At 44.0% G+C, this 24,453-nt stretch overlaps 1 protein-coding gene across 4 annotated transcripts in view; it reads left to right on the top strand.

The window, feature by feature from the left end:
* Positions 1-18,969, top strand: part of LOC139550969 (dihydropyrimidine dehydrogenase [NADP(+)]) — a 131,237-nt gene extending 112,268 nt beyond the window's left edge. The window contains exons 17-24 of one of the 4 annotated variants that reach the window (XR_011670164.1): positions 641-761; positions 1,127-1,246; positions 4,323-4,465; positions 6,483-6,662; positions 15,401-15,550; positions 15,910-16,050; positions 16,455-18,332; positions 18,387-18,969. Coding sequence is in view for 1 of the 4 variants with exons in the window: in XM_071362278.1 (XP_071218379.1) it covers positions 641-761; positions 1,127-1,246; positions 4,323-4,465; positions 6,483-6,662; positions 15,401-15,550; positions 15,910-16,050; positions 16,455-16,625 (1,026 nt within the window). In the remaining 3 variants the exon portion in view is untranslated. Of the gene's footprint in view, positions 1-640; positions 762-1,126; positions 1,247-4,322; positions 4,466-6,482; positions 6,663-15,400; positions 15,551-15,909; positions 16,051-16,454 lie in introns of all 4 variants that reach the window. The other 3 variants (XR_011670166.1, XR_011670165.1, XM_071362278.1) reach the window with 3 other exon arrangements.
* The last annotated feature ends 5,484 nt before the right edge of the window (positions 18,970-24,453 follow it).

The following is a 24,453-nucleotide window of genomic DNA, read 5'->3' as shown; positions in this document are numbered from 1 at the left end:
CAGTTAACACAGGAGAACAAAATACCACTGCCAATGGGTGTAGAGTATGTGCCAACGAGTAGAATTGTGTCATGAGAAAGGGTGCAAAGAAAAAGTGAGAGAGGGAGGAACATGGTACAAACATTATTGGGCACAGACAACAGCACAAAGGGCAAGAAGGTAGTAAGTAGAGAGAGGGGTAGAGAGACAGGTAGAGAGGGAGGGAGAGAGAGGAGGAAGAGTAACTGAGCTGCTATGAAAATGCAACCGTGAGGCTGCAGGGTCTTTGAATGAACCTGTATGGACACAACAGTGATTTTCTTTCCCATCAGAGCTTACAGGAGGACCTCAGACAGAGCTGTGTGAGCGTGCGTGTTTGTGCGCGTGCGTGCTTACATTATGACAAAAAGGGTATATTTGCAAAAACCTGTCAAACATTTCAATGCTACAACAGATGGAGGTTGGTTTAGTGGCCTAATTCCTCACAAACGTTAACATTTCTGAAACTTCACAAGTTAGCACTCATGAAAACTGGGTGAGATCATCCTTTTTTTATTTTGAGCCAGCAACACCCCTCTTCAGAGGACAACTTCATTATATTATAACAGAAGTGAAATATTGTATTTATTTCCTCAAACTGATCCTGAATCTGTTGTTATAGGATCCTGTGATGGTGATGAACATCTGTCGGTGGGTGAGACAGACCGCCAAGATCCCCTTCTTCGCCAAGCTCACGCCCAACGTCACCAACATCGTGGACATCGCCAAGGCTGCACACGAAGGTAACGACAGTCCAGAGTCTCAGAGTAGGAGTGCTTATATAGGATCAGTTTTGCCTTTGACATGAATATGATTATGTGGACAGGAGGATCCTAATCCTAGATCAGCACTCCTACTGTGAGACTATGTGAAATCCAATGTAATCGGCTGTTGACGTTGTCTGTCTGAAATGACAAAATCCCTGCCCCCCCAGCCTCTTTTTTCTCACTTGTTCCTTTTTTTCCTCATATTGGGAAAGGATGTGAAGGGAGGTTGAAGTATTTGTAGAATGGGGGGTGGAGGGGAAGGAGCAGCAGACAACCATTTTTGAACGACTGGAATTTCAGCAATATCAAGCTCAATAGTGACTGTGGTCTTGTTGTTATAGGAGGGGCAGATGGAGTCACTGCCACCAACACAGTGTCTGGAATGATGGGCCTAAAAGCTGACAGCACCCCCTGGCCTGGCATCGGCAAGGGCAAGCGCACCACCTACGGAGGAGTGTCTGGTAAGTAACACGCACCCACACACACAAACACTTTGTCTTGTAAGCAGCGCTATTACCTTACAGCTACAGTCCGCTATCGTGTGTTCAAGTCTGTCGGTGTAAAGCCCCTGTGTGTGTGTGTGTGTGTGTGTGTGTGTGTGTGTGTGTGTGTGTGTGTGTGTGTGTGTGTGTGTGTGTGTGTGTGTGTGTGTGTGTGTGTGTGTGTGTGTGTGTGTGTGTGTGTGTGTGTGTGTGTGTGTGTGTGTGTGTGTGTGTGTGTGTGTGTGTGTGTGTGTGTGTGTGAGAATGTGTGTGAATCAGTATGATTATGCCTCTCTCTCTCTCTCTGCGGGCTCACCTCCGCTCTTCTCCCAGCTTGTTCCCTCCCTCCCTCTTTCTCAGCTGCCAACACACCTTCTGAGCCAGTCTCAGGCAGTCGCAGGGTCAAGAAAGCAGCCTGCATTTCAAAACGATGATTGAGAATATTGATGCAGTATTTTATGCAAGCAAGAAGTACCAGCTGTCATAGTGTAGTTCTCCTGGTGTAATTTGTGGATGTGGCTGGGCTGTAGCTCCATACTCTCGGGAGTCCCCTAGCTGGGGGCAGTCCAGCTCCCTCTCCACTCCCTTTCGACTGGGTCATTGAACATTACTGTCCTAAAGGGCCAGGAGTGGGGGGGTCACACATTTCTACTTTTGGCCAGGAGGGCCTCCATAGTAATCATTAGATTTTTCAAATTCGAAAAAAAGGATGAGTCCAACTGACATAAAACATAGGCCGGCCCCCGCTCGGTTGTAAAAGAAGAGAATAAGTATATTCTTGAGCAAGGGTGGGCAACAAACGGCCCGCAGGCCAGATACGGCCCGCGAGCCCATTCAATCTGGTCCACGGGAGGTTTTGGGAAATTAATATTTTGGTTTAAAAAAGACTCCAGGCCACTCTTGCATGTCTAAAACTAGATAGAAAGTAGCCTATGTAGAAATTTGTATGGACCTATAAGTTTTCAAATAACTCACCTGAATTTTTACATCACGATGTGGCCCTTAACCAAAAATTATTGCCTATTTCATATTTTACTACCGAAGAAGGAATGCTAGAAAAGGGAGTGTGAAAAATGCCTAGGCTACAAACAGTAAGGTCGCCACATTATAATTTACAGTATACCTAATCATAATCAGTTCATTCATTTCTCTTGGATTTCAACCATATTGCAGCCACTCAACATGCAGCATTTCATGTCGACTGTATAGTTTTCTTTGAAGGCTTAAAATACACACATCTCAATTCAGCAGTCACTGTGTACCTCTCTACCACTGCATCCTTATTTCAACCTCTCTACACAAATGAATAACTCCACCTGAACCCTCATACATTTTCTGTAGGAGACTTTAGTCAGAGAGAGGGTGAGGGGAGACGAAAGTAGAACAGCATCAATTTGGGAGACTTTAGCCAGAGAGAGGGTGAGGGGAGACGAAGGTAGAACAGCATCAATTTGGGAGACTTCAGTCGGAGAGAGGGTGAGGGGAGACGAAAGTAGAACAGCATCAATTTGGGAGACTTTAGTCGGAGAGAGGGTGAGGGGAGACGAAAGTAGAACAGCATCAATTTGGGAGACTTCAGTCGGAGAGAGGGTGAGGGGAGACGAAAGTAGAACAGCATCAATTTGGGAGACTTTAGTCAGAGAGAGGGTGAGGGGAGACGAAAGTAGAACAGCATCAATTTGGGAGACTTCAGTCGGAGAGAGGGTGAGGGGAGACGAAAGTAGAACAGCATCAATTTGGGAGACTTCAGTCGGAGAGAGGGTGAGGGGAGACGAAAGTAGAACAACATCAATTTGGGAGACTTTAGTCAGAGAGAGGGTGAGGGGAGACGAAAGTAGAACAGCATCAATTTGGGAGACTTCAGTCGGAGAGAGGGTGAGGGGAGACGAAAGTAGAACAGCATCAATTTAGGAGACTTCAGTCGGAGAGAGGGAGAGAAGAGGAGGAGGAGAGGGAAAGTAGAAGCGCCAAGGAACAAAGAGGGCGGAGAGAGTGAGAGCCATGAATATGCATACAATTAACCATCCATGGAGAATATGCAAAAATGTATGCTTTGATTCAATTCATCATCCCAATTTCAGAGGCTGGCATTAGTTAATGAGGATCATTTAGCATGGGAGGAGAGAGAGGGTGCTGTCTCTATCTGTCAACCTAGTGTGTGTGTGTGTGTGTGTGTGTGTGTGTGTGTGTGTGTGTGTGTGTGTGTGTGTGTGTGTGTGTGTGTGTGTGTGTGTGTGTGTGTGTGTGTGTGTGTGTGTGTGTGTGTGTGTGTGTGTGTGTGTGTGTGTGTGTGTGTGTGTGTGTGTGTGTGTGTGTGTGTGTGTGTGTATTTCTGCGTGTGTGTAGCGATTCTGTGTGTGTACATGTGTGAACGCCTATGTTCAAGTATATATGGATGTGTCTGTGTGTTGCCCGCGTGTGTACGTATGAGCCTCTCTGGTCAAATACATGTGTACAAGGCTATACTGTGATCAATGAGCGAGAACCTAGTGGGGGAACCAGGTTAAATGTAATGTGATAAATGTCTCCATCTGTCTGCCTGATCACAGAGCACAGCCAACCCCATCCTGTAGGGACCCCATGACAGCCAACTAATGATAGAGTGGCCTGCATTGGACCCCATTGTGGAGTGTGTTTACACTGTGTGTGTGTGTGTGTGTGTGTGTGTGTGTGTGTGTGTGTGTGTGTGTGTGTGTGTGTGTGTGTGTGTGTGTGTGTGTGTGTGTGTGTGTGTGTGTGTGTGTGTGTGTGTGTGTGTGTGTGTGTGTGTGTGTGTGTGTGTGTGTGCATACATCAAGTGTGTGCGTGTGTTGATGTATGTGTGTGTGTGCCTGCATGACTGCATGTGTGGGTGAGAAATAGAGATTGGATGATTGTCAATATGTCCTCTTCATATGTTACACTGTATCTATTTCTGGAGAGATTGAGAAACAGAAAAACTCTGCTATTTACACAACTATGCGTTTGGTTTAATCTCATCTTCTATAAGAAAGGTAGGTCTAAGAATGCGTTTTTTCCTTAATCCTTCCACATGAATTCTGATCCATCTCCACAGGTAATGCCATCCGGCCCATTGCCCTGCGCGCTGTATCCGCCATCGGCAGGGCCCTGCCAGGGTTCCCCATCCTAGCGACTGGGGGGATCGACTCAGCCGAGACAGGCCTGCAGTTCCTCCACGCTGGAGCTTCTGTTCTACAAGTAAGCAGAGACATCAACAAAAAGTGCACTTACTATCACAACCGCACTTACTATCACAAGTCCCATAGGGCGGCGCACAATTGGCACGAATCGACCTTCGCTTCCCGAGCCCGTTGAGGAGTTGCAGCGATGAGACAAGATCAAATTGTTAATTTATTTTTATTTTTAAAAGTGCACTAACCACTAGCCTGGTAGCTAAATCTGTTTGTCATAGGTACCTTGTACTGTAGTCAACTTGTACTGTAGTCAACTTGTACTGTAGTTGACTTGTACTGTAGTTGACTTGTACTGTAGTCAACTTGTACTGTAGTCAACTTGTACTGTAGTTGACTTGTACTGTAGTTGACTTGTACTGTAGTTGACTTGTACTGTAGTTGACTTGTACTGTAGTCAACTTGTACTGTAGTCAACTTGTACTGTAGTTGACTTGTACTGTAGTTGACTTGTACTGTAGTCAACTTGTACTGTAGTCAACTTGTACTGTAGTTGACTTGTACTGTAGTTGACTTGTACTGTAGTCAACTTGTACTGTAGTCAACTTGTACTGTAGTTGACTTGTACTGTAGTTGACTTGTACTGTAGTTGACTTGTACTGTAGTCAACTTGTACTGTAGTTGACTTGTACTGTAGTTGACTTGTACTGTAGTCAACTTGTACTGTAGTCAACTTGTACTGTAGTTGACTTGTACTGTAGTTGACTTGTACTGTAGTTGACTTGTACTGTAGTTGACTTGTACTGTAGTTGACTTGTACTGTAGTTGACTTGTACTGTAGTTGACTTGTGATATAGTTAGGTTGTGATATAGTTAGGTTGTGCTATAGCTAACATTTATTGTCAGATGACAAATGAGGACTAATGATAAAAATGCACAAACAGATCGGATTACACATCTGGGTACCCAGCTGTGTGTCAGTATGTTGTTTTTCAGTATAATCACACCTATTGGATATTCAACCACACACAGGGACATGAGGGAAATGAGGGCTAAGCATGTCTTGAGAACAGCTCAGTGTGGAACATTCATGTTACCTTCATGTTAGCATCGATGTGTCTTTTGTCTGATATTCAACACTGATCAATTTTTAATAGGATTTAACTCCAAGCTTGCATTACATTCTATATGATTACTAGTCTATTAGTGATCGTCATCGACATCAATCGCCTTCCCAGGGAATTTACTTCCTTGTTTTTACGAAAGATGAAGCCATCACATCAAAGAGCTTTTTTCGGCTCTCTCGATCTCTCTGTCTCTCCCTCGTCCCTCCTCCCCCTCTCCATCCCTTCCTCTCTCCTTCCCCAACACAAAAACATTATCTTCTTTCACACAAAGCTTTGTCACTGCCTAATAAGGAATTTACCCAACGCTTTGGTTGTGTATACCCCCGGCTGCTATGGCAACAGATTGCCAGTAACAAGCTTCATGTAAATCCTAATATAATACACTGAACAAGTTGCTAGAGCAAATAAACCTATTATCTCAGCGGGGGGGTCCGAGCCTCAGAAATCTGTTTATAAATAAATAAATGCGAACACACTCATTATGCCACCAAATAATGTAGCATAAATAGATGACACCCTCGGTGAAAGCCTCGGTGGTTTTGACACATTAGGCTGCATACGGCTGTGTGTCTTCTCTGCTACTTCTTAGAAATATAGCCTCCTGGTGACAGACACATCGCTTAGTGTACGTGTGTGTGTGTGTGTGGGTATACAGTTGCGGGCAGTAAAATGTTAGGTCGGTATTGGCAGAATTTTTCCCCGCAATGTGTACGCGTCACAGCGCTCCAGTGTCTACTGGCAATAGTTTGTCGCAAAAACCTGTGCCGCGGGAAAACGTAATATTTCCCACAACTGTACCTCCACGTGTGTACGAATACAACGACACAACTGTACCTCCACGTGTGTACGAATACAACGACACAACTGTACCTCCACGTGTGTACGAATACAACGACACAACTGTCTGGGTGTGTTAGCAAATACACAAATGCATTCCACTGCATGCATCTTCTCCAGATTTGTAGTGCGGTGCAGAACCAAGACTTCACCCTGATCGAGGACTACTGCCTGGGCCTGAAGGCTCTGCTCTACTTGAAGAGCGTTGAGGAGCTGACTGGCTGGGATGGACAGTCTCCCCCCACCCTGCGCCACCAGAAGGGCAAACCTGTAACCCGCGTGGAGGAACTGGTGGGTAAGGTGAGTCCAACCATCATCACCATGGGTTGCCGTTACAGTATAGTCCCTTCCTAACCCTCTCCTCATCCAACCTTAAAGGGACACTACTAAACTCCATGTTAATTATCTCCAGCACCGTGCCAGTGTCTACGTCAGCGATATTCTACAAAAAAAGATAAGACGAAAAGGTTCTAATGCAATTACGGTGCAGCATGGTTTCGGATAGATTGGTTCTTCAGCTGAACCTGCAGAAATGAGTGTACAGTAAACCATATGTACTTCAGAATACTGATATACCGTACCTACATTTTATCCATTTGATATTGTATGCAGACAACAGCTGTAAAACTATTAATCAGATAAATTGCCAACAGAATTCCTCAAATTTTAGTTCTAGTGTGTACCAGAATACTGTGAGATGTGGGAGGGGGGGGGGGGGGGGAGGCTAGTTGTGGCTAGTGGCTAGTTGTTTGTGATTGGACTGAGCTAGGTGTTTTTGAAATGTCACCACCCGGATTTCCTCAAAGTGTAAATTCATAAGAAAACACGAAAGGTCACGCATGCCAACCTTAAGATATTGTACAGAGGCTGCACTATACTGCCTCCCAGAAGACACACACACACACACACGCACACACGTATAAATCCAACCTCTATTTCTGACTCATTTCCATACAGTATATTCCTTGCATATATTCCATATTCTGTTGTTTGATGGCGCATTTACCCTTCATAGTAAAACCGAATGCCGTCGACATCAAAACCATACTTATTACAACGCAAGGATAACGCAAGCAATTACAGTTCTCCTTGAGAAAAGAAGCAAACAATAACCAGACAAAGGTGTGATTCCACCTCTACCCCTCCATACTTTCATTCATTTTTACGCGACAAAAGAAGCAAGTACAGAAAACACACTTAGAAAATAATATGCAAATGATTGGATTTGCGATAAACACCCTTCAAAGTGGAAGGAATATTTGAAATTGGAAAAGCCTTTATCTGATGCGGGGCTATTCTTCCGACACGGCAGACGAGGGAGGCTTGCGTGTGCTTTCAAACATGTTGTCGCTGGAGAGTTCTTTATTCTAACGTCAACGGGGTGTCTTTGTGTGGCCGGCCTCAACTAGCTTCAATGGCAACGCCACACCAGGGACAGAGTGGAGAGAATGAACGAATGAATGAAGGATAGAGGCAGAGGGAGAATAGGGGATAAGTATACAATTAGTCTGTCATTTGTCTCACTCTCTGTGCGTGTGTGCGTGTGTGCGTGTGTGTATGGACGAAGATTGGAGATGTGGTGAGGTGGCAATGTGTGAGTCTGTACAGTGTGATCTGGAGTGGAGAGAGAGAGACGCACAGCCACAGACTCATATGAAAGAGAATGGACAGATTGGTTAAGATAACATGTTTGTATTATATTGTTGGGGAAAATCAGTCACAGTTATTGAGAACAGGAGAAGTGTCGAGAGCCTAGTTCAATTTGAGCCATTACGCACAAATAGCAGTCTGGACACTGAAAACCAAGGACATTACATATATTAATACAATACTATAAATGTCATGATAAACATACTGTACATCATCCAGTCTCTCTGTCTCTCTGTCTCTCTCTCTCTCTGTCTCTCTCTCTCTCTCTCTCTCTCTCTCTCTCTCTCTCTCTCTCTCTCTCTCTCTCTCTCTCTCTCTCTCTCTCTCTCTCTCTCTCTCTCTCTCTCTCTCTCTCTCTCTACTTGTCTCTCTGTCTCTCTCTCTTTCTACCTCTCTCTCTCTCTCTCTCTCTCTCTCTCTCTCTCTTGCTACTGTTCCCTCGGCAGTGCTGGCATTTCCTCGGTCTGCTAATTGAGAGAGGTGAGGAAAGGCTGTTCTCACAGTGTCTCTATAGCCAGGCCTCGCTTACCTTGACACAACGCCTGTCAACAGAGAAAACGACACACAGCTGACCCGCTCAGCTCCCAGCCTTCAATGAATACACACACGCTCTAACACACACAGGCACACATAGATTCACCGACGCACACACACTTTTCACACACACATACAGGCACTTACACGCACAGTCGAAAGTACAGTACATTCACACACACACAAACACACATGCATTGACACACAAACACACACACATAGAGAGAAAGAGAGAGAGAGAGAGAGAGAGAGAGAGAGAGAGAGGGAGAGAAAGGGCCTGCCGAGAGAGAGAAAATGTGTTTGAGAGAGAGAGAGAGAAAGATAGTGGGAGGGACTGCCGAGAGAGAGAGAAAATGTGTTCGAGAGAGAGAGAGAGAGAGAGAGAGAGAGAGAGAGAGAGAGAGAGAGAGAGAGAGAGAGAGAGAGAGAGAGAGAGAGAGAGAGAGAGAGAGAGAGAGAGAGAGAGAGAGAGAGAGAGAGAGAGAGAGAGAACTGTGGCTGAGGGAAAGAAATACTCCCAGAAAGGCACTCATTCGTTTATCACTTCAATTATATACATATGAACACCCTCATTTCTTATTACGGATATTGATTTATCAATATAATAGAAGTGATTTTCTTTATTGTAGCTTCAATGCATTCTCTTTTAAAGCAGAGAGCAACATTTCTCTACTTGTTACCCCTATTTTTCTGCCTTGTTTGTATGCGTGTACTATCATGGATAGTCTGCCGTGTAGCGCACCATTGTGAATCCCCCCCATACCTCATATCATCCCTGAATCACAGATGAGCTACTATTCTATTGAGCAGAAACATCATTACCCTCCTTACAGTCATGAAAACCACTACACGCGCACACACACACGCACGCGCACGCACACGCACACACACACACACACACACACACACACACACACACACACACACACACACACACACACACACACACACACACACACACACACACACACACACACACACACAGCCTCTAGACTCCCCGTGGAACCAAAGCTGCAATTCCACCCCCAATTCCCCTTCAACCTACCCTACACGAAGGCTCCATTTTCTACCACACACACACAAACACAAGCCCAAATACTTGAACAAATACACAAATATTGGAGTACATCTCACAAACCAAATCTCTGCCATTTCCTAACCCTCCCTCCGTCCTTCCCAGCTCCCCTCCTTCCCAGCTTGATCCCCTCCCCCTGTACTCTCCTCTCCTCTTCAGCCATGGTCAGTGCACAGTAGCCTGCTCCGCAGCAGAGAGAGAGAGTGGAAAAAGAGCGAGCGAGAGAGGCATGCTGCTGAGGCGGGGCAGATAGAGGATAGACACAGCTTCATTACCTCTGCTAGGCTGCCAGATCCCCACAGCTAGCCAGGCACCGGGCCGAGGGGCTCACACAGCCAAACACATATTTAAGAGCTTTACATTCCCATGATGCATGTCCCCCAACCGCCTTTATGTAGGGTAGGTTGAAGGGGGATTGGGGTAGGAATTGCAGCTTTGGTTCCACGGGGGGTCTGTGTGTGTGTGTGTGTGTGTGAGTGTGCAGTGGTTTCCATGGCTATAAGGAGGCTAATGATGAGTGTGTGCATCTGTACGTCTATCCGTGTGCGTGTGTGCCTTTACAGCGTTCACATTTGAGCTGTTAAAGGACAAGGAGTGAGCAGAAATGTGGAACTGAACCGTATATTGAAAGGTTTCATTTGAACGACTTGGCTTCCTACAAGAGGCACTTAACTGACCTTCATATCAGCCCACAGTCAATTACGAAAGGCCACTCTGAAACAGCTCACAATAGGCATAATAGACCTTAAACGTATGTTCTCCAAACAACGACCAATTGACGTGAGCTAAAAGCCAATGTGCGGAGAAGGACGATTTGATCAATGTCCACACAAACAAATCCAAACCAAACGACCACCTGTTGCTAACTGCTCGCCCATTACGATGTCCGAAAAGTCTGAATTGCTTCCTGGCGGAACAGTGAGCGCCTCCGAGGCAAATTTCTGCCCAGTTTAACCCCTGACATTTTCAAAGAGGCTCATTATCCATAAATTCAGACTACCTGCAAAAGGCTTAGAAGCTTTATAATGCACAATAATGCCTCATAAGGTATTTTACACGTGCTTATAAAGGCATCATATATGTGTGTTCCTCACAACATACAAAGTGTTGCCTTTTAATGGTTACATTTCTCTGCCAAGTACACAAGTAATTTCCCTCTTTAACAGTTGCTGTTTGATTTACAATCTAGCGGGGTAGTGGGATAATTGACCCGCCCTGTGTTTTGGAGAGCTGTGTTTGTAATTAGACATGTTGCTTCCCAGGAGGATGGGGGCTTTGACTGCGCCTGTACACCTTCAGTAGCTAGATATAGACGCCACATAGGCTAGATATTCCAATAGAAAAGCCTAAACAGAAAAGTATAGATTCGTTTTTGGCTGCTGTATACGTTAAAGAAGCTCTGTGGTCTCAATAACCTATTCTCATCAGGTGAAGGAAAGATTGGGGATTTTCCCAGAAACAGCATGATAGGAAATGTGTTATTTATATGAATGTTTGTAATCCATTGGGCATTTTGAATGGCCATAGAAAAATAGCGCAGTACTTGAGTAAACACACACTCTCTCGCCTCTCTCTCTCTCTCTCACACACACACACACACACACACACACACACACACACACACACACACACACACACACACACACACACACACACACACACACACACACACACACACACACACACACACACACACACACACACACAAACACACACACTCACAGAGCGCCTCCGACTGTGGGTCCTCTCTTCCCCGTTACATTGGAGGATATTTCCCCTCCTCTAAATGGCCGTGGCTCTCCCTAAGTGTTCCACTGAACGATGCTCCCTGGGTGTTTACACACAATTTCATTTGCTGAAAGCACTCTGTCACATCTCTGTTAGCTCCACACACACACACACACACACACCACCAGCAGCAACACTTCACAGAGAAGCTAAGGAGTGGCCTCCCTGGCTCACACATTGGGGCCAACAAACCACAGAGAAATATTGCTGAAGTTTTTATTATAATTCCTTTTTATATATATATACAGTGGGGAGAACAAGTATTTGATACACTGCCGATTTTGCAGGTTTTCCTACTTACAAAGCATGTAGAGGTCTGTAATTTTTATCATAGGTACACTTCAACTGTGAGAGACGGAATCTAAAACAAAAATCCAGAAAATCACATTGTATGATTTTTAAGTAATTAATTTGCATTTTATTGCATGACATAAGTATTTGATCACCTACCAATCAGTAAGAATTCCGGCTCTCACAGACCTGTTAGTTTTTCTTTAAGAAGCCCTCCTGTTCTCCACTCATTACCTGTATTAACTGCACCTGTTTGAACTCGTTACCTGTATAAAAGACACCTGTCCACACACTCAATCAAACAGACTCCAACCTCTCCACAATGGCCAAGACCAGAGAGCTGTGTAAGGACATCAGGGATAAAATTGTAGACCTGCACAAGGCTGGGATGGGCTACAGGACAATAGGCAAGCAGCTTGGTGAGAAGGCAACAACTGTTGGCGCAATTATTAGAAAATGGAAGAAGTTCAAGATGACGGTCAATCACCCTCGGTCTGGGGCTCCATGCAAGATCTCACCTCGTGGGGCATCAATGATCATGAGGAAGGTGAGGGATCAGCCCAGAACTACACGGCAGGACCTGGTCAATGACCTGAAGAGAGCTGGGACCACAGTCTCAAAGAAAACCATTAGTAACACACTACGCCGTCATGGATTAAAATCATGCAGCGCACGCAAGGTCCCCCTGCTCAAGCCAGCGCATGTCCAGGCCCGTCTGAAGTTTGCCAATGACCATCTGGATGATCCAGAGGAGGAATGGGAGAAGGTCATGTGGTCTTATGAGACAAAAATAGAGCCTTTTGGTCTAAACTCCACTCGCCGTGTTTGGAGGAAGAAGAAGGATGAGTACAACCCCAAGAACACCATCCCAACCGTGAAGCATGGAGGTGGAAACATCATTCTTTGGGGATGCTTTTCTGCAAAGGGGACAGGACGACTGCACCGTATTGAGGGGAGGATGGATGGGGCCATGTATCGCGAGATCTTGGCCAACAACCTCCTTCCCTCAGTAAGAACATTGAAGATGGGTCGTGGCTGGGTCTTCCAGCATGACAACGACCCGAAACACACAGCCAGGGCAACTAAGGAGTGGCTCCGTAAGAAGCATCTCAAGGTCCTGGAGTGGCTTAGCCAGTCTCCAGACCTGAACCCAATAGAAAATCTTTGGAGGGAGCTGAAAGTCCGCATTGCCCAGCGACAGCCCTGAAACCTGAAGGATCTGGAGAAGGTCTGTATGGAGGAGTGGGCCAAAATCACTGCTGCAGTGTGTGCAAACCTGGTCAAGAACTACAGGAAACGTATGATCTCTGTAATTGCAAACAAAGGTTTCTGTACCAAATATTAAGTTCTGCTTTTCTGATGTATCAAATACTTATGTCATGCAATAAAATGCTAATTAATTACTTAAAAATCATACAATGTGATTTTCAGGATTTTTGTTTTAGATTCCGTCTCTCACAGTTGAAGTGTACCTATGATAAAAATGACAGACCTCTACATGCTTTGTAAGTAGGAAAACCTGCAAAATCGGCAGTGTGTCAAATACTTGTTCTCCCCACTGTATATATATATATATATATATATAAATTCCCCATAAACTCACATTGATCAATCGTCCTGTCTCAGACTTCTACTCGTAGCTTTTTCTCTAAATGAATTTCAATCTCTGCGTTTGAAGAACCCAGTGACTCGCTCTGCCTCTGCAGTAGCTCCGATTCCAGCTAAATATCCAACTAATTAGCTTTGTACCCGTCTCTGAGTTGAGTTTGTGTGTGTGTGTGTGTGTGTGCGTGCGTGCGTGCGTGCGTGCGTGCGTGTGTGCGTGCGTGCGTGCCTGCGTGCGTGCGTGCGTGCGTGCGTGTGTGTGTGTGTGTGTGTGTGTGTGTGTGTGTGTGTGTGTGTGTGTGTGTGTGCGTGTGCACATGTGTGTATTTCAGTAGCTGTTCTTTGTCATGATTAAAACCTCTGGTCTCCCATTGCCAAGCCGCTCTGGTTTGAGGCTATAACAGCTGATTCATTAGGGCTGTCAAAGTATGGCTGCTGCTGCCTGCCTGCATGGCTGATGTTATGCTTTTACTCTGAGCCTCAGTCAGTCAGAGTAGCTAGGCCCACTGGTGTTAGCGCTACAGGGACATAAATACATCAAGGCTGCTACTGCGTCTCCTCGTTCCCCAGACCCAGCCATTAGCCGGAGAATAAACACTGCTCACACAGATTCCAGCGTTTGTCACTCTGACGCCTTTGATGACCCCAGCTCCGAATGGCTCCGGCTTTTATGCTTTTCTCACGCTGTTGTTGTGTCAGTGGAGCAAAAAAAAAAGACAAAGGCAAGAGAGGAGTTTTTACTGGAGCTGACTGATAAAGAAATGTGGCTTGTTAGGTCCTTTTAGTGGCAGACTAGCGAGTGACAGCTGACTGTGTGAAAAGTGAGGGTCAGGTTCTATCGAGATGTCTCCTTGAGTGAAGACGGCGACACAAAAAAAGTCCAGTTCCGACAGACAGCCTTTGTTAGGACTGAGGTGCCATTTTGGTTAGACAAAGAGGCAGCCATTTTGGTGCCAGTCAGTCTTCGCTAGTGTCCAACTGACAGGAAACTATCCCTCTACGATGAATCATCCTTCCAGGAAATCACCATGTCCCTGTCACACCACCTAGCGCCACAAATTACTATTATATGGCTTCCCATTCAAGTTCCTCCTGGGGTTTTCGTAGTAATGGTGGTGGCGATGATAACGATGCACTCACATTGAATGCCAACGTGGACAGCCTGCCATTAAAAAAAAATCAACCCCGACCAGCATATCCCAGCCCATCCAGAGTGGTGTGTGGTGAGGTGGGTTTCTAGGGCACGTTACCTCAACTCTCAGTGGAGTCTGAGTGGAGTGGCTGGAGCCTGGTTTCTTGTTCTCCTCCTCCCATAGCCGCCATGTAGCCATGGAGTGTGACTGTGAATAGGAATGGCTCTTTAGAGAGGAGGGTTCGCTAGACTAGGTGAATATATTTCAGGGTGTAGGCTGTGTCTGTGCGTGAGGGCAGGGGAGTTATCTCAGTCTACATTTCCACTTTAAAGGAAACGTTCAAACAGACACAGAGTATTGAGTTTTCTCTGATGGAAATGTTAGAATTCTACCTGATTAATTCACGTGCAAAACAGTAGTCATAGTTAATCCGTGTGATGATGACTTGATTAATTCTGTCTGACTTGCATGTTTTAGATCATATTTGATTTTAATTTGTCTTCATTTGAATTGGGATGGCTGGAAGCAACAATCACTACACAGGCTGCTGTAATGCGTTATAATTATTATTTTCAAATTACACAGACATCCTCCAGAACCCTGTCTTGGCACAATTTTAATTGATTTCAGCTTCCTGGTGGCACGTTCCATCTTTTTAAAGTTCTTCAATGGGGAAAAATACTATATTTTTTATCGTTTTCAATTAATAGTAGACCAATCGTTTATTTGATAGTGGTACAAACGTGTTGACACTCTACTATGACAAGGCTATTTGGTGTGCTGTAGCCCATGTTGAGTTTTCTCTCTCTATTTGTTTGAAGTTGTACCACAGTATAAACACTTTTTGGTATATAAAATACTTTGAAATACAAGGATGCTCTCACATTTTAAGTATTGATACTCTAGAAACCATCATTTTCCTGATACCCTCTGACCAAACCACTACTGTCTCTCTCTCTCAGAGCCTGCCTAGCTTTGGACCCTACCTCCTGGAGAAGACAGAAGTGCTGGCTGAGTACAAGAAGAAACTGCAGGATGTCAACGACAACTTTGTAGGTGACACCAACGCTGCCCGCGTGTTCATGCCCACGAAACCAGTTCCTGCTGTGAAGGTGAGAGAGAGGCTGCCTGGATTACAAATAATACTTTGCTATGTCTTTATATATATTTATATAGGGCCGCTGGCGGGTCACCAGTTTTGAGACTCCCGCTTTAGTGTTTGTGATAGTACATCTGTTCCTAATGAAAGGGTTGTTGTGACCTTTCTAAGGTCATTTCAAACCAATAACAACATGGGTAACACTTATATCTAGTTATATAAAGAATATAAAGCATTCCAGAGCATGCTGTTGTTGTTTCCTGTCCTACAGTCAGACTAGTACATTAACTAGCTATGCTTGTTGTTGCTCGTTGTTATTGCCAGACTAGTAGTAACTAATTGTAATTGTTGTTGTTGTTGTGTCCCCTGCAGGATGTGATCGCCAGGGCTCTGAAGCACATCGGGGCCTACGTGGAGTTGGACAACCAGGAGCAGGTGATAGCTCTGATCGACGAGGAGATGTGCATCAACTGTGGGAAGTGTTACATGACCTGCAACGACTCAGGATACCAGGTACTAAGACATACACACACGCACACAGCCTTCTGGGAATGTGGTGTTTCTCAAAGGGCATCCTATTGCTTACATAGTGCTCTGTTTGGGAAATAGACGTTGTCTTGTTTGTCCCCTCAACTTGAATGTAGCACTCTTTTCTTGTTTAGGTAACTATCTTCTCAACTGGAGCGAGATATACTTACACAGTGCTGTAAAACTCTATTTGAGTAACCTGTTCTCATGGCCGGATGCTGCTGCACCGTTGTGGTCATGTTGCGGACTGGTTTCTTTCCCTCCTCTCTTTTTCTCTCTCTGTCCACCCAGTAGATCGAGAGGATAAGTCCTCTCTCCGATGGAGAGTCACTAATTGCTCTAATGTAATAGCTTTTTTTTCTGTCTCTCTGCTTCCTCTTCTTTTGCAGGCTATTACGTTTGACCCTGAGACCCATTTCCCAGTAATCACTGACAGCTGTACTGGCTGCACTCTCTGCTTCAGTGTCTGCCCCATCATCGACTGCATCAAAATGGTTACCAGGCCAACGGCGTACGTGCCTAAGAGGGGGCTGCCTCAAGCTGTTAATCCCATTTGCTAAAGGCTAGACAACAGGTCTGTGTTCATTATGTGCCAAATGGAAGGAAAATTATTGAAACAGGGAGGGACTACCTGGGCTCGTCCAATGAGAAATTGTCATATTGTTTCCCGTTGCAAAATGTTTTCAAATGTTTTTTTGTTGCATGCTGTAATGAATATGACCCAGGCAATACCTGGCCACCGCAGAGTGGGGAGAAGAGAGAGAGGGGACCCGATGTCTACCTTACACCATTGATTGGCTATGTAATTGCAGAGTGAAAAATTACCTTTATTATGAAAACGAATAATTAGCCAGAAGCGGTAATTACCTTATATTCCCAAGCCAATTATCCTGAAATAATTATACCGGACGCGAAATAGTTTGTGTTATTTCTAAAACAATGGCTCGCTATGTTGTTTTTTGTCTGCCCTGCTGGGAGTTGATAGACATTGTGTGGCGAAGCGGCCTTGCTTCAAGGTGCATGTATTGATAATCATATTCATTGATTGGTAATGGTAATGCACTGATCAAAGAGGGATGAAAATCAATCATGATGTAACGGTTATAGTTCAGTGAACTAAGGGTTTATAGCAAAGGTTTAGGTGTAGTGTAATGTCTTATTTGGTGACATTATTTAGGAATTGATTTTAATGCGATATATCCTTTTAGACATATGCCTTTTAGGTTGTATTAATGATATCTCTTTAGAATGTGAATACAGGTCAGTTGCATTGTAGACTGGTTTAAAATAACTCATTTTTAAATGTTATCAAATTCTAATTTATTTGATTTAATATTCATATTGGTGAAATAAACATATGACCTGCAATTTGGGTATCTCTGTGAGTGTCACAGAGAGGACGCCTTTGACTTCTAGATCAGACGCCGGTCACAATTCATTTGAATAGTCCGGATTTCTCATCTGTAGATGCTCTACATACTATCAACAAACTATCTGTTGATAAGCAACTGCTTGCTAAGGTTACGGTTAAGTTTAGGTTTAGAATAAGGGTAAGGGTTAAGAATAAGGGTAAGGGTTAAGGTTAGGTTTATAGTAAGGGTAAGGGTTAGGTTTAGGTTTAGAGTAAGGGTTAAGGTTAGGGTAAGGGTAAGGGTAAGGGTTAAGGTTAGGTTTATAGTAAGGGTAAGGGTTAGGTTTAGGTTTAGAGTAAGGGTTAAGGTTAGGGTAAGGGTAAGGGTAAGGGTTAAGGTTAGGTTTATAGTAAGGGTAAGGGTTAGGTTTAGGTTTAGAGTAAGGGTAAGGGTTAAGAATAAGGGTAAGGGTTAAGGTTAGGTTTATAGTAAGGGTAAGGGTTAGGTTTAGGTTTAGAGTAAGGGTTAAGGTTAGGGTAAGGGTAAGGGTAAGGGTTAAGGTTAGGTTTATAGTAAGGGTAAGGGTTAGGTTTAGGTTTAGAGTAAGGGTAAGGGTTAAGAATAAGGGTAAGGGTTAAGGTTAGGTTTATAGTAAGGGTAAGGGTTAGGTTTAGGTTTAGAGTAAGGGTTAAGGTTAGGGTAAGGGTAAGGGTAAGGGTTAAGGTTAGGTTTATAGTAAGGGTAAGGGTTAGGTTTAGGTTTAGAGTAAGGGTTAAGGTTAGGGTAAGGGTAAGGGTAAGGGTTAAGGTTAGGTTTATAGTAAGGGTAAGGGTTAGGTTTAGGTTTAGAGTAAGGGTAAGGGTTAAGAATAAGGGTAAGGGTTAAGGTTAGGTTTATAGTAAGGGTAAGGGTTAGGTTAAGAATAAGGGTAAGGGTTAAGGTTAGGTTTATAGTAAGGGTAAGGGTTAGGTTTAGGTTTAGAGTAAGGGTAAGGGTTAGGTTTAGGTTTAGAGTAAGGGTTAAGGTTAGGGTAAGGGTAAGGGTAAGGGTTAAGTTTAGGTTTAGGATAAGGGTAAGGGTTAAGTTTAGGTTTAGAGTAAGGGTTAAGGTTAGGGTAAGGGTAAGGGTAAGGGTTAAGTTTAGGTTTAGGATAAGGGTAAGGGTTAAGTTTAGGTTTAGAGTAAGGGTTAAGGTTAGGGTAAGGGTTAAGGTTAGGGTAAGGGTAAGGGTAAGGGTTAAGGTTAAGGTTAGGGTAAGGGTAAGGGTTACGTTTAGGTTTAGAGTAAGGGTTAAGGTTAGGGTTAGGGTTAAGGTTAGGGTTAGAGCTAGAGCTAGGGTTAGAAAATAGTTAGTTGAAATGTTACTGATAGCCCATCATCTGTAGATGCTCTACAGACTGTCTAAATAAAGTGTACCCAGATACCTACTCAATTATATGTGAGTTCTTTTAGAGAAAATTCTGAAAGCTAATTCCATATTCATAATTCGTGAACAGAATTGAAAAACAAAACATTGTCTGTTTGTGATTTGAATAAAAAGCAAAATAATGTAACGAGTGTTCTCTGTTATGCTAATGCAATCTCTCCACAATCTCCCTTATTTTCTCTCTTCATTTTTCCAAATGAATTCACAAACAAACACCCAATTCTGTGTATTGGGTAAGCGTTAAATGTGAGTTAATTAAAATGCTATCGCTGCCATCTCTGGATAAGGGTAGTCTCTCCATGAAAGGGTATTTTTTGAAAACTATTAAGCGTACTCGTTTGAAAGAGTAGACATGCTGAAATTGGGTATTTCATATTTTCGTATGTCTTAACGTAAACCATTTTAAAAGAGTGGAGCATCTCTATAATTTAGATGTTTTAATCCAACGTTAATCATTTCACAAAATGACCACGTTCGACATAGCAATATTCAGTCCATGGTTTTGAAAATGTATCAGCCTTGAGGGTTATCAGGGTACCATATGGAAACATTGACATTAAGAGAAAACTGGTTAATTTACCATTACAATTCAAAAGACAACAATTTAGCTTGTTCCCAGTATACTGTGTGCACCCTTCAAATACATACTGTATACATTACATAGCCTATCCATTACTGCTCCAGGGAAATGGCTGTGTCCAGAAAACCTTTATGAATCTACATTACTTTTATTTCTTCAATGAACTGGTATCTGAGACATCAGCCTAAAGTTCAAACTAAAACCCAAGGCCCAGTTCTCTGTTCCGGCAGTGAGTCTCCTGTCTCCATCTGTTAAAGATCCGGCAGCCATTCACATTCCCATCCAAGCCATACATCCTCTCTCCCTCCCTCCTTCATGCAGCATCCCAGATAACTTCCCCTTCCCTCCCTGATTATAATTAGGAAATGATGTGTCTGGACATGCCCTTTAATCACTCATGTTCAATGTTCATTGACAGAGCCCTTCATGCTTATTTATTGACTTGTCAAATCAAATCAAATCAAATGTTATTGGTCATCTTCTTCAGGCTGCAAGCCCAACACCGGGCACAATATGACAACAGCCACTTCAAGTGCAGGGCGCGAAATTAAAAATATATTTTTTTGAAATATTTAACTTTCACACATTAACAAGTCCAATACAGCATTTGAAAGATAAACATCTTGTGAATCCAGCCAACATGTCCGATTTTTAAAATGTTTTACAGCGAAAACACCACGTATATTTATGTTAGCTCACCACCAAATACAAAAAAGGACAGACATTTTTCACAGCACAGGTAGCATGCACAAAGCCAACCTAACTAACCAAGATCCAACCAAACTAACCTAGAAACAACTTCATCAGATGACAGTCCTATAACATGTTACACAATAAATCTATGTTTTGTTCGAAAAATGTGCATATTTGAGGTATAAATCAGTTTTACATTGATGCTACCATCACAGCTACCGTCAGATATAGCACCGAAGCAACCAGAGTAATTACAGACACCAACGTCAAATACCTAAATACTCATCAAAAACATTTCTGAAAAATATATGGTGTATAGCAAATGAAAGACAAAGATCTTGTGAATACAGCCAATATTTCCGATTTTTTAAGTGTTTTACAGCGAAAACACAATATAGCGTTATATTAGCTTACTACAATAGCTAACACACAACAGCATTGATTCCAGGTAATCGGTAGCGATAGCACAGTTCGACAGATATATGAAATATCATCCCAAAATGGGTCCTACTTTTGCTGATCTTCCATCAGAATGTTGTACAAGGGGTCCTTTGTCCAGAACCGTCTTTGTTTGGGTTTAGAACGACCTCTTTCCCTCTTGAATTAGCAAGCACACTGGCCAAGTGGTGCTAAGCTCTCCATCCTGAACAAAAGCAGACAACGCAACACGCCTAACGTCCCGAATAAATTTCAATAATCTAATAAAACTATATTGAAAAAACATACTTTACGATGATATTGTAACATGTATCAAATAAAATCAAAGCCGGAGATAGTATTCGCCTATAACGACGGCTTTCCAGAAGGCGATTCCAGGTCCAACTTCGCGCTTTCGAAAAAACAGGAAATGGCGGACTACTCATTCCAAGAGGATTTATTCCACTTCAGACCAAGATAATCCACTCATTTCTTCTCTCACTTCCTCTTGACATCTAGGGGAAGGCGTATGACGTGTATGTATACCAATACGTATCATGCCCATTTATAGGCAAGCCTTTGAACAGAGACCTCGATTTCAGAAATCTCACTTCCTGTCAGGAAGTGGGCTGCAGAAGGAGTTCTGTTTCACTCAGAGAAAAAATTCAAACGGTTTTAGAAACTAGAGAGTGTTTCCTATCCAATAGTAATAATAATATGCATATTGTACGAGCAAGAATTGAGTACGAGGCCATTTGAAATGGGCACATTTTTCCAAGTTACTCAATACTGACCCTGCAGCCCAAACAGGTTAATCACTCATGTTCAATGTTCATTGACAGAGCCCTTCATGCTTATATATTGACTTGTCAAATCAAATCAAATCAAATCAAATGTTATTGGTCATATACACATGGTTAGCAGATGCTAATGTGCTTCTAGTTCCGGCAGTGCAGTATTATCTAACAAGTAATCTAACAATTTCCCAACAACTACCGAATACACACAAATCTAAAGGGATGAATGACAATATGTACATATAAATATAAGGATGAGCAATGGCCGAGCGGCATAGGCAAGGTGCAATAGATGGTATAAAATACAGTATATACATATGATATGAGTAATGTAAGATATGTAAACATTATTAAAGTGGCATTATTTAAAGTGGCATTGTTTAAAGTAACTAGTGATCCATTTATTAATTAAAGTGACCAGTGATTGGGTCTCAATGTAGGCAGCAGCCTCTCTGAGTTAGTGATTGCTGTTTAGCAGTCTCATGGTCTTGAGATAGAAGCTATTTTTCGGTCTCTCAGTCCCAGCTTTGATGCACTTGTACTGACCACGCCTTCTGGATGGTAACGGTGTGAACAGGCAGTGGCTCTAGTGGTTGTTGCCCTTGATGATCTTTTTGGCCTTCCTGTGACATCGGGTGCTGTAGGTGTCATGGAGGGCAGGTAGTTTGACCCCGGTGATGCGTTGTGCAGACCGCACCACCCTCTGGAGAGCCTTGCGGTTGAGGGCGGTGCAGTTGTCGTACCAGGCTGTGATACAGCCCGACAGGATGCTCTCGATTGTGCATCTGTAAAAGTGTGTCAGGGTTTTGGGTAACAAGCCAAATTTCTTCAGCCTCCTGAGGTTGAAGAGGCGCTGTTGCGCCTTCTTCATCACACTGTCTGTGTGGGTGGATCATTTCAGTTTGTCCGTGATGTGTACGCCGAGGAACTTAAAACTTTCCACCTTCTCCACCGCTGTCCCTTTGATGTGGATAGGGGGGTGCTCCCTCTGCTGTTTCCTGAAGTCCACGATCATCTCCTTTGTTTTGTTGACGTTGAGTGAGAGGTTGTTTTCCTGAGTGCCCTCACCTCCTCCCTGTAGGCTGTCTCGTCATTGTTGGTAATCAAGTCCACTACTGTTGTGTCGTCTGCAAACTTGATGATTGAGTTGGAGGCGTGCATGGCCATGCAGTCGTGGGTGAACAGGGAGTACAGGAGGGGGCTGAGCATGCACCCTTGAGGGGCCCCAGTGTTGAAGAGGAGATGTTGTTTCCTACCTTCACCACCTGGGGGTGGCCCATCAGAAAGTCTAGGACCCAGTTGCACAGGGTGGGGTTGAGACCCAGGGCCTCCAGCTTGATGATGAGCTTGGAGGGTACTATGATGTTGAATGCTGAGCTGTAGTCAATGAACAGCATTCTTAAATAGGTATTCCTCTTATCCAGATGGTATAGGGCAGTGTGCAGTGTGATAGCGATTGCACCATCTGTGGACCTGTTGGGGCGGTATGCAAACTGAAGTGGGTCTAGGGTGGCCGGTAAGGTGGAGGTGATATGATCCTTGACTAGTCTCTCAAAGCACTTCATGATGACAGACGTGAGTGCTACGGGCGTTTAGTTCAGTTATCTTTGCCTTCTTGGGTATAGGAACAATGGTGGCCGTCTTGAAGCATGTGGGGACAGCAGACTGGGATAGGGAGCGATTGAATATGTCCGTAAACACACAAGCCAGCAGGTCTGCGCATGCTCTGAGGACGCGGCTAGTGATGCCGTCTGGGCCAGCAGCCTTGCGAGGGTTAACACGCTTAAATGTTTTACTCACGTTGGCCACGGAGACGGGGGGGGGGGGCGCAGTCCTTGTCAGTGGGCCGCGACTGTGGCACTGTATTATCCTCAAAGAGGGCAAAGAAGGTGTTTAGTTTGTCTGGAAGCGTGACGTCGGTGTCCGTGACGTGGCTGTTTTTTTTTTTGTAGTCCGTGATTTCCTGCAGACCCTGCCACATACGTCTTGTGTCTGAGCCATTGAATTGCGATTCCACTTTGTCCCTGTACCGGCATTTATCTTGTTTGATTGCCTTTTAGAGGGAATAACTACACTGTTTATATTCAGCCATATTCCCAGACCTCTTTCCATGGTTAAATGCGGTGGTTCGCGCTTTCAGTTTTGCGCGAAATCCGCCATCCATCCACGGTTTCTGGTTAGGGTAAGTTTTAGTAGTCACAGTGGGTACATCTCCAATGCACTTCTTTATAAACTCACTCACCGAGTCAGCATTTAGATCGATGTTGTTATCTGAGGCTGACCGGAACATATCCCAGTCCACATGATCAAAACAATCTTGAAGCGTGGATTCCGATTGGTCAGACCAGCGTTGAATGGTTCTAGTCACTGGTACATGTTTGAGTTTCTGCCTATAAGACGTTAGGAGCAAGATGACGTTGTGGTCGGATTTGCCGAAGGGAGGGCGGGGGAGGGCTTTGTATGCATCGCTGAAGTTAGAGTAGCAGTGATCGAGGGTATTACACCCGCGCTTGGTGCAATCAATATGCTGATAGAATTTAGGTAACCTTGTTCTCAAATTTGCTTTGTTAAAATCCCCAGCTACAATAAATTCAGCCTCAGGATATATGGTTTCCAGTTTACATAAAGTCCAGTGAAGTTCTTGAGGGCCGTCTTGGTGTCTGCTTGAGGGGAAATGTACACAGCTGTGATGATAACTGACGAGAATTCACTTGGGAGATAATATGGCCGGCATTTGATTGTAAGGAATTATAGGTCGGGTGAGCAGAAGGACTTGAGTTCCTGTATGTTGTTATGATTACACCATGAGTCGTTAATTATGAAGCATACACCCCGCTCTTCCTCTTCCCAGAGAGGAGTTTATATCTGTCGGCGCGATGCATGGAGAAGCCCAGTGGTTGAACCGATTCCGACAACATATCCCGAGAAAGCCATGTTTCCATGAAACAGAGAATGTTACAATCTCTGATGTCTCTCTGGAAGGCAACCCTTGCTCGAATTTCATCTACCTTGTTGTCAAGAGACTGTATGACACCAGGAAGTCGATGTTGTTAAAGCCAAAGATGATCTATTATATTAACAAGATGGTCAACTGACTGCTCTAACAATGGAAATACATGTCCGT

Source organism: Salvelinus alpinus, chromosome 23 (assembly GCF_045679555.1).
Source record: "Salvelinus alpinus chromosome 23, SLU_Salpinus.1, whole genome shotgun sequence".
NCBI classification, from domain to species: domain Eukaryota; kingdom Metazoa; phylum Chordata; class Actinopteri; order Salmoniformes; family Salmonidae; genus Salvelinus; species Salvelinus alpinus.
The sequence above is the reverse complement of the archived record's forward strand: the minus strand, read 5'-3'. Positions and strand labels throughout refer to the sequence as shown.